This window comes from Siphateles boraxobius, unplaced genomic scaffold, assembly GCF_051911475.1.
Source record: "Siphateles boraxobius isolate OS27281-9 unplaced genomic scaffold, OSU_SipBor_1 13, whole genome shotgun sequence".
NCBI lineage: Eukaryota > Metazoa > Chordata > Actinopteri > Cypriniformes > Leuciscidae > Siphateles > Siphateles boraxobius.
In genome coordinates, this window is record NW_027508733.1 from 6,216,090 (window position 1) to 6,225,962 (window position 9,873).

At 40.2% G+C, this 9,873-nt stretch overlaps 1 protein-coding gene across 1 annotated transcript; it reads left to right on the forward strand.

Moving 5' to 3' along the window:
* The first annotated feature begins 1,057 nt into the window (after positions 1-1,057).
* LOC143735259 (CD48 antigen-like) lies at positions 1,058-9,072 on the forward strand. Its single transcript, XM_077225375.1, has 6 exons — positions 1,058-1,122; positions 1,341-1,661; positions 2,390-2,677; positions 2,815-2,925; positions 3,013-3,074; positions 5,616-9,072. The coding sequence occupies exons 1-6, from the start codon at positions 1,074-1,076 to the stop codon at positions 5,661-5,663; spliced, it is 879 nt and encodes a 292-aa protein (XP_077081490.1). The 5' UTR covers positions 1,058-1,073; the 3' UTR covers positions 5,664-9,072.
* Positions 9,073-9,873: the final 801 nt, after the last annotated feature.

The following is a 9,873-nucleotide window of genomic DNA, read 5'->3' on the forward strand; positions in this document are numbered from 1 at the left end:
CACTCTCGAGATCAGGTTTGCTAACACAGGGACCTAGTGCTTCGGCACCTAGCTCATCTGGGCCTTTGGGTCAACTGGGAGAAGAGCAAACTTTGCCCCGTGCCGAGGATCTCTTTTCTCTGTGTGGAAATCGACTCGGTAGCCCAGCTTACGAGTGAGTGCGTGCAGACACTGCTGACTTGCCTGCGTCACATCCAGAGCAAGAGTGCGGTTCCACTGAAACTATTTCAGAGGCTCCTGGGGCATATGGCATCCGCAGCGGCAGCCAAACTGGTTAGGTTGCTTCAACCGCTTCAATACTGGCTCCATGATCGAGTGTAGTTTGGTATTTGGCTGTCAATCTGTGGTTTATCAATGATACATAATGTGTAAGAATCAAGTTTGACCTGACATTTCTCTCTGCTTGGTTTTTCAAACATCAGTCTTGATGATTGATTGATTCAGAATTATTACTCTGTAGAGCAGTTTTGTCTAGAGAGGAAGTCAGACTGTGAGGTTTCAGAAAGACAGGAAGAAGCTTTTCACCTGCAAACTAAACAGTTTGTTCAGCACAAAAGATCAAACCAGGATTCTGAAAAATCAAACCGCAGCAGGTTTCAGTTTGACTCAGATGAGCTGCAAGAGTCACACCTCAATAAACCTGGCAATGAGAGATGGATGACGTTTTAACATTTCTGTTTTGTTTTTTCCATATACACAGTAATATATATATAGAGATAATTAAGTTTTATCATTAAATCATTTGAAGCTGTTTTTACCCATGCAATTCAATAAGATTCACACACGTTCTTCTGCTTTTAGGTAATTAATATGTAATATCAGACAACTACATAAGCAATGTTAAATGAATGAATCAATGTTAAATGAAATGAAATAAAAAGAAGAATGGTTCCACTTTTAAAATATAGTTCAATTCTTAATAAGAGCCAGAAAAAACATTTTTATGTAACTATAGGCTATATAACATGAGTTCAGGTTGTGTGAACAAGGTTACACTCTGTCATAGGAGGATTCACATCAGCTTGAGTGTTTTCAGCAGTTGTTTGAGGTCAGACACAGAGCAGGTGAAGGAAATGTTTCACATGTTTTTTTTGTTCTGTTTGTGCTGGTGCCGTCTGACTGGTAAGTTATAAAAGTATTATTATGGCTTAATATTTCAGAATGGCAGAACAATCTACTATGTTTTCTCTTACTGTTATCTCAAACATATAATGTTGTGTGATCTGCTTTGCAGTCAGGCCTCTTTTTCCCATGACATTTTAAAATTGTGATTTGTCAAACTATTGCTTCCTTTAGGCTTTGTAAACCATCAGAAGCCTTATCCTCTTCATGTTCCCCAGGTGTGTTTGGTGAGTCAATGTCAGTGATGGTGGGAGATTCTGTTACTCTAAAGACTGATGTTACTGAAATACACGAAGACGACGACATACTGTGGACATTTGGAGAAGAAAACACTCTCATAGCTAAAATCAACAAAGACAAGCAAATCTTCTACACATATGATAATGTTCTTAATGGGAGATTCAAAGACAGATTGAAGCTGGACGATCAAACTGGATCTCTGACCATCACAAACATCAGAACTGAACATACCGGAGTTTATGATCTAGAGTTGAATGGACTGAAACTGACATCAAAAACATTCAATGTTTCTGTCCATGGTGAGTAGAGATCATTATATTTCATCATTTAAAAGAGCTGTATGTAACTTTTTCACTCTACTAAAGCATAAAAAAACCATATTATGTTTGCATATATTGAGGAAACATGCTAAATTCACATACTCGTTTCTCTGAAAAACACTTCTACAGCAAGGTTTGAACTTTGAACTTTTACTTTGAAATGGCTGGAATGTTTGTTATTGTTTTGGTCTGTGATACTGCACATTGCCAATTTCAATTGTCCACTGCGCTCGTTCCTGTTGCGTGTGCTCAAACTGGCAAAAAATAAATAAAACAATAGACTCATCCCTTATTTCAAGGCACTAATACATGACGTGAATGTGGCCATTAATTGGAAGAACTAAAAGAAAACTCAAAACCACTTACATTAAATCCTCTTTTAAATGAGCATTTTTAAAGTCGTTTTACAGTTTTTTGTCATTGCATTGACATGGCAAGTAAGTTTTGGATATAACTTCACACAGAAAAGTTAGTAGTTGATTTTTCACACTAAAATAATGTTAACATGCAATTGAAACAAGTATTTTAAGTCGGCCCCATTCAGCACCTAACTTTAAACCAGACTTTTTTTTTACATACTAAAATGTTTGATCATTTTACATTTTGAAATGATGGAGGCACTCACTGACTGTTACCACACTACACTAAAAATAAGACTTGATGTTTAGATTTGTCATTATTTTTACTCATTCTCTCATGTTTTCCAGCTCCTCTGCCCATTCTTGACATTACCAGAGATTGTTCATCATCATCATCATCATCATCATCATGTTCATTGTTGTGTTCAGTGTTGAATGTGAGTAATGTGACTCTCTCCTGGTACAAAGGAATCAGTGTATTGTCCAGCATCAGTGCGTCTGAACTCAGCATCAGTCTCTCTCTACCTCTGGAGGTGGAATATCAGGATAAAAACACCTACAGCTGTGTGCTGAACAATCCCATCGGCAACCAGACCACACATCTAGACATCAACACACTATGTCACACATGTGCAAGTATGATGGTGGTGATATTAACATTGATTAATTAAGCTGAGCATGTTATAGAGTGTTCATGTTTGGTAGTGTTTGTTGTAGGTCAGACGGACAGATTCACTCACACTAATGGCTCAATTCCATTTTGTCTATTACAGATCAAAGCCTACCTTTAATGTACATAGTGTTGATCTCTGCTGCCGCTGGATCTCTGATGATTGTTGTTATAGTCCTGATGTGCTGCATCTGCAAGAAATGTAGAAAAACAGGTCAAATGTTCATCTTTTTTGAGATGGAAATATTATTAATGGAATTATAAATGGTCGTTTTTAACATGTGTATTACTGTTAATGCAGTCCAGAGACAGGAAGAAGTCAGAACTGAATCAGCATTGTGGAAACCAACAAAACAAAAACCGGTAAGATAAATCATAACTATGTTGCAAGAAGTTGTTGCAGTCAGTTAGTCTGATTGAAGCTTGTTGATTGAAGTTTTGTGCACAGCAAAAAGGCCTCTTCACAGAGAGTCAAGTCAAGTCAAGCCATCATAGCATTTTTAACAATGTAATTGATTCACTTTCATCACAATGATGATTAGTTATTAACTTAGGGGCCGCCAACACGACACTGTTTTAACACAAAACTCTTAAGTTCTTTCTGCGCAAAATTCAAAAGTGAACCTGTGAGAACGCCGATGGCGTACACATGTGTTTTATGAGTTCAGTCTATAGGTATGGGCGTTTGAAAATGTGCACAAGCATGTAGACCTTCCCTACAAATCAACCCTCAACAAACTACTTATCTGGCCTTAAAGGGTAACTAAACCCTAAACCAACTTTTTTTAGTTAATGATCTGTAAGAATGGGGCTTTATTAGTGCTGTTCATTGATTCAAGTAATTTTTTTGACATTTGTGTTTAAAGTGTTTTAATTTTAAAATATATGGTGTAAAAACGTCTGAGTGCTGCCCTCTTCAGGTTGAACGGTGGTTACTGCAGTTGAATTTTCCTATTGGAAGTTGTGGTGGCCGGTAACGTCAGAGGGTACCAACTAACCAAGCTCTTGCCTGCAGAGAGATACGTCTCAAGTGCACGCCCCCTCTCCACTGGGCTCTGCCTACTTTTCCAGCATTTTTCAAATATTGCCAGTGGGTGGAGTCAGGCTCTGACCAGGGGTTTAGTTACCTTTTAAAATTTATAAGACAGAATGTTTTTCGCATCCGCGTAGCCACACGAACTGTAATTATCCCGACAACGCTTTATCTGTAGAGATGTGAAGGGAGGGGAGGGGGGCCTTAACAGGGGTGGGCGCTAGGATATAAAGTGAATCGCCGACAAACAGTGCTTTCACACTGAACGCGAAACGATTGTTTATCTTTGCGTAATTTAATCCTGCATGATAGGTAGCGCTGACCTAGAATGCATTTTCTCCTACATTTTTCCAGTTGACTTTAACCTCATCCACTGCATGACATACAACAATAAAATAAGACAAAGTTTGATACCAGAAACACAAACTACCTTACGAAAATTATTTTGACCAAATACATCATAAAATCACAGTTGGGTAACAGGTGCATTAGAGCTACAATTAGCATCAAAATTCACATCACAATTTATGAGATTATTACTATGTTTTTGCTCAAAACCCACTTTAAACCATCAATAGATTGCTTGTAATAACTTCAAACTGCAATCTATAGTGGATAGACAAAAAAAGCCTTAAGGGGGTCTATCTGCACTTAGTGTAAATAGACAGTCTGAAAAAACTCACTCTTGCTTTGTCGCTCCACAATTGATCATGCTTGGTGTGAATAGATATGTATGGGATCTATTGTTTCAATTCAAGAGCGTCATCACATACTTTTGCGTCGCTTAATCTCGCTCAGTGTGAAAGGGCCTTATGACGTTCAGTGAACAAATGTGGCTGGTTTATCGACTCGACTGTCTTCATTAGTACCTTCAGTAGGGAGCAGATCAAAGGTACCCGTACACCATATAACACGTTTTTGTTCAAAATTCACAATATGTGTAAAATGAACAAGTACATTATCTATTTTCCAAACTGTGCATTTGTTTTATGCTGAATCACACGGTACGCCCATAATGAGTTTTTATGGGACTGTTTTAGACTGATCAGGATGCCAGCAGCTGCAGTACCTGTGTAACTCAAAAGACATTCAGTTTTGTTTATTAACCGCTAAAGTGACATAAGTTACATAGTGTACCTTTAAGGATGCTTTAAAAAATTCTGTTTACACTAAGCCTATGTATTTGTTTGCACCTCAGTGTAAGTTTTTATATTTAATCCCCTTAAGACTGCAGTAATCATCTCCATAGTAAATTAAAACCGATAGTCTTAAACCATGATCAGTCTTGCTCGTCTTGCAGTTTGTGTCTGCACCGGGTGTGTGCAAGTGTGTATCATTTGACTTAACTAGATCACTTCTAAAGTTGTGTAGTTGCATTGTGACACATCTTTAAATGAGAGACAGCCCCTTTCTATTTTTGAGGTGATGATCTCTGCCTGAAAGTTGGAAAGAAAGTAGTATAGGGCATACATTTGTTGCTGTCACTTGTGCTGAAGTGTGTCCTCGAGCTGCAGCGTCTCTGCGGTTTATCATTATCTGAGCTGATGCAGCTTTAGCAGACATTGGTTGCAGGTTGTAGACGTGATGCATGAAGTGACTTTGCTGTTGCTTTTGTGTGAAAGACAGTCATTCTCAGAGCAGAAGCTGTCATGACAATCCTGCTGCAGAAATTAATCAGTATGATGCTTTAAGTTATGATTGATGTAATTTCCTCTTGCTGCTCCATGTAAGCATCTGACCTGTAGTAGTAGTTTTTTCAAAACAAAACAAAATGGTTAGTATTATTATAGCTTTGCACAGAGAAAAGAGTTGGTTCTGCTAATATTTTTTTAATCATCAACATTCCTGATTCAGTCTATTTTTCCTTTCAGAAATCAAAGAAGGATGCTGTGTATGAAAATATCCCAAAAAAACGATGATCAAATACCTATCTACTGGAATTCAACAGGATCCTGCCTCACACCTTTCATTCTCTGACAGTATGTTTGGAGCACCAGCTCATTTGCATTTAAAGGGGCACATACAAATTCTGTAAGAAAACAGTTAAACAAAAAAATAAGAACAGGGCTCCAGACTGCGACCAAATGGTCGTATTTTGCAACCAAAATTTGAGAGTGTGCGACTGAATTTTACATCCAGTCGCACATGTGCGACCAGTAAATCTGTCCCCCCCCTTTTTTTTTCTTTTTTTTCTACACGTTAAACGTGGAAGGGGCGCGTCAATGAATCCGGAATGTGTGAGAAGAATAGGGAATGGCCACTGTAACTGGCTAATGTGTGGAGGGGGAGGGTCCTAGAGATAATCAAGCGTGCGTAAACGTCTGTGGGAAGGAAATGGAGACAAATAACAATGTCACAGACACAGTTGGATGATTTAGAGTCAGAGGTTTATGAGGTGATAAAGGCCCGAACTCACCATTTTCGGGAAGACTGGCTGAGAGAATTCAGCTGGTTGAGGTACTGTAAGGAGACAAACTCCATGAACTGCGAATGTTGCAGTCGCTACCCCAGAATTGCGGGGAACACGAAGTTTGCAGACAGTGCAGGCACTTTGCAGTTTAAACACAATACGCTAGTTAGACACAATCTCAGGCTCAAGCATAGAATATGCTGTGACATGTTAATAAATCAAAACAAAATGAAAGCGGGAAAAAAAACGCGCTACTCATTTCTGCTTCACGGACCGTTTAATAGTTTGAACCAATACAGCGCAGAGCTCGATCACGCGACACCATTTCATTCGCAGAATTCTCCTGTTATAAACCATATCAGATCAAACAGCTCTGACGTGGAAACCAGGAGAAACATCGTGCCATGAACGAACAAGTAATAGAAGGCTTTAGGTCCACAGATCAGCAACATTTACCATGGATTGAATGTAGTAACACTAACTGTAACTATGGTATAGGCTACTATGGTTAAAACAGTAGCCTTCACATGTTTTTCCAGCACTTCAAAACTGCAATATCATATTTAAATATTATTTTTAATGTGTTGAACAAATCATTTTTTGTTCATCCTTTAAAGATTATCTCTATTTATAAAACTAAAAGTTTCAAGAAGTAGGAAAACTCACACTTAGCCTATTTAAAATAAAATAAAAAGATTCAATTACCATTTTAAACATAGCTGCAGAACACGCTTATTGGCTATTTTCACTCCCTAATATCTATTTTGTCACCATTTTGCTTTTGAATTAATATTAAGACATTATGAATGATAATAACTAAAGTTAACTTTATCTATACACCTCTAAGCTCAGTGCTATGTCATCCCACAGTGCTACCAAATACTTTCCGTAGAACGTCTCGGTTACGTATGCAACCCTCGTTCCCTGAGTAGGGAACGGAGACGAATGGGGTTTCGCTTAGAAAGCCTGTCATCTTCCAGTATATAAAACGAGCCAATGGCAAAGAAATGCCATGGGTCTGCAGAATTTGCATAGCGTAGCTCCGCCCCACTCTGTGGGTAAATAAGGAAGTGCGCTGGCAACATGCAGATATGTCTTCGCTGAGGAGCCGAGACTGAACTCAGGCGTTCCAGCGGTACAGCGGAAGTGGCAGGGAGACGTAACGTCTCCATTCCCTACTCAGGGAACGAGGGTTACATACGTAACCGAGACGTTCCCTTTCGTAGTCACTCCGAGTTATGTCAGATGACGACGAATGGGGTTCCCAGTCTAATCACGCCACCTCTCGTCTGTCTTCCAGTGCCCTGCGTAAGTCTGAGCTCCCTGTCGTGAGACTGGCACGGACGAAGGATTCCTACTAAAACAGGAATACCAAGGTAGACTGGGAAGCATATCTCAGAGGAAATATGCATTCATGCCCAACCCGAAGGGGGGGGGACTTGGAATACACATATGACCCCGAGGGGCTGCATATGGAGTATCACTGGGGTGTCCAGGGGTGGCAAGGTGGCTTGCTGAGGGAAAGACACATGCTCAAGGTGGCTTACAGTGGAAATACACATGTGGGGGTCGCCCAGAGACCATGCACATGGAGGCACCTAGCCAAGCGCAAAAGCTGCGGTGGCATAACTCTGGTGTTGACGTCAACAGTGCTGGAGGAGACTCAGGTCTTATGAGGCTCACCTGAGGAGAATATCACACGAATCCCATCTGTGGAGAGGAATGGCGAGCAGGCGAAGACACCTGAGCACAATATAGTGCCGGCTAGTTGAAGCGAGTACATGAGAAGAAACTGGCTCCACTCGGAGATTGTAAAATCTTGCGAATGTGTTAGGTGTCGCCCAGCCTGCAGCTCAGCTGATGTCTGTTAGCGAGGCGCCATGTGCTAGAGCCCAAGAGGATGCCACACTCCGGGTGGAGTGGGCGGTCACACCAAGGGGGCACGGTCGACCTTGCTGCTGGTAAGCCAAAGCAATGGCGTCCACTCTCCAGTGAGACAACCTTTGCTTGGAGAGAGCCTTTTCCTTCAGCTTCCCACCATGACAGACAAAGAGATGGTCTGACGTCCTGAAACACTACATTCTGTCTACGTAAGCACGGAGGGTGCTTACTGGACAGAGCAATGCCAAGGCTGGGTCTGCCTCCTCCAAAGGCAGCGCTTGCAGGTTCACCACCTGGTCTCGAAAGGGAGTGGTGGGAACATTGGGCACATATCCAGGCCGGGGTCTCAGGATCACGTGAGAGTTAGCTGGTCCAAATTCCAGGCACGCTTCGTCAACCGAGAATGCCTGCAGGTCCCCTACCCTCTTGATGGAGGCCAAGAGGGTAGGGGACCCATGGCATTTCTTTGCCATTGGCTCGTTTTATATACTCGAAGATGACAGGCTTTCTAAGCGAAACCCCATTCATCGTCATCCGACGTAACTCGGAGTGACTACGAAAGGGAATTTTAGGTCTGCTGCCCTCAAATGTTAGTCTGGAGCCCTGTGAACTTAAAGTAAAACTGCAGATTGTAATTTCTGTATGTTAAGTCTATTTATTATCAAAGCATTTGTCGGTAATACAGTTATTTTGGGGGATAATGTGAATAATTGCATTGCAAGGTGATTTAAGGTGTGCCCCTAAATTTTCTTCTTGCACTCCTACAATGTTAAGTCAGAGGCTACAGTGCTCCTAGTAAAAAACATTAGTCTGGAGCCCTGAAGAATAGTCTGATAAACTACTGTAAGAGTTAAAATTTTAGCACATTATATTAAAATATTAATTGTGATGTTAAATTTGAATATTTCAATGTTAATTCAGCAGTATATTTAAATTGTGTTAAAGTGGATGTTATTGTGAGGACTTTTATTATGACGGGGGTACAGAGAGTAGAGCGGAGGAGAGAGGGTGAATAAAGAGAGAAAAGAGGAGAAGAACTTGTCCGTGTCCGAGGGTTTTATTGCTATATTCCTAAAGTTATCTTTGGAATAAAGCCCTGAGAACACCCACAAATAAGTAGTACACTACATCATCTTCTGTACGGCAGTAAATCAACATGTTTTAATTCCATGTCTGAAGCATTCTGCAAATAATCTAAATATTCGGGAAGAATCTGGATGATGTAATGCCACATAAAAGCCTGACTTAATTATGCCTGTTCTGACCCACCTCAACCACTAGTATCAAAGTATACAGTTGAAATTTCTGAGTAATGACACATTTACACTGTAAAAAAAAACTCTTCTTAAGTGGCAATTAGAAGTCATAAAACAGACTGATTAATGCTCCTCAGAGATGGCATAGATGCATATACACAGCAATTCGAACTGCATTGTTATACAAGGGGCTTAGGTGGGTCAAAGCAGGCATAATTTAGTCTGGCTTTTTTTTTTTTTTTTTTTTTGCTGCATTGTGCCTTTACACACAATTTTGAGCAGGCACTGAGCAGCCTTAACTCGGCTGTGTAAAGATGCCTTAAAACCATTTATGCCACCTCTGAGCAGCATTTAACAGTAGGCTATTTGTAAAGACACCTAAATGCCATTTCAGAAGCATTTCTGCAATGCAATGTAAAATATCTAAATCTGTGTTTTTTAGGCAGATAGTGTGCACATATAGTCTCTTACCTGATTATTGTGCTGTAGGCCTATCCTGATGTCTGTTTGAACAATAAAAACAAACTCAATTAGACACACATTACTTTAGTTAATTAGAATAAAAATACACTGAAGATATTT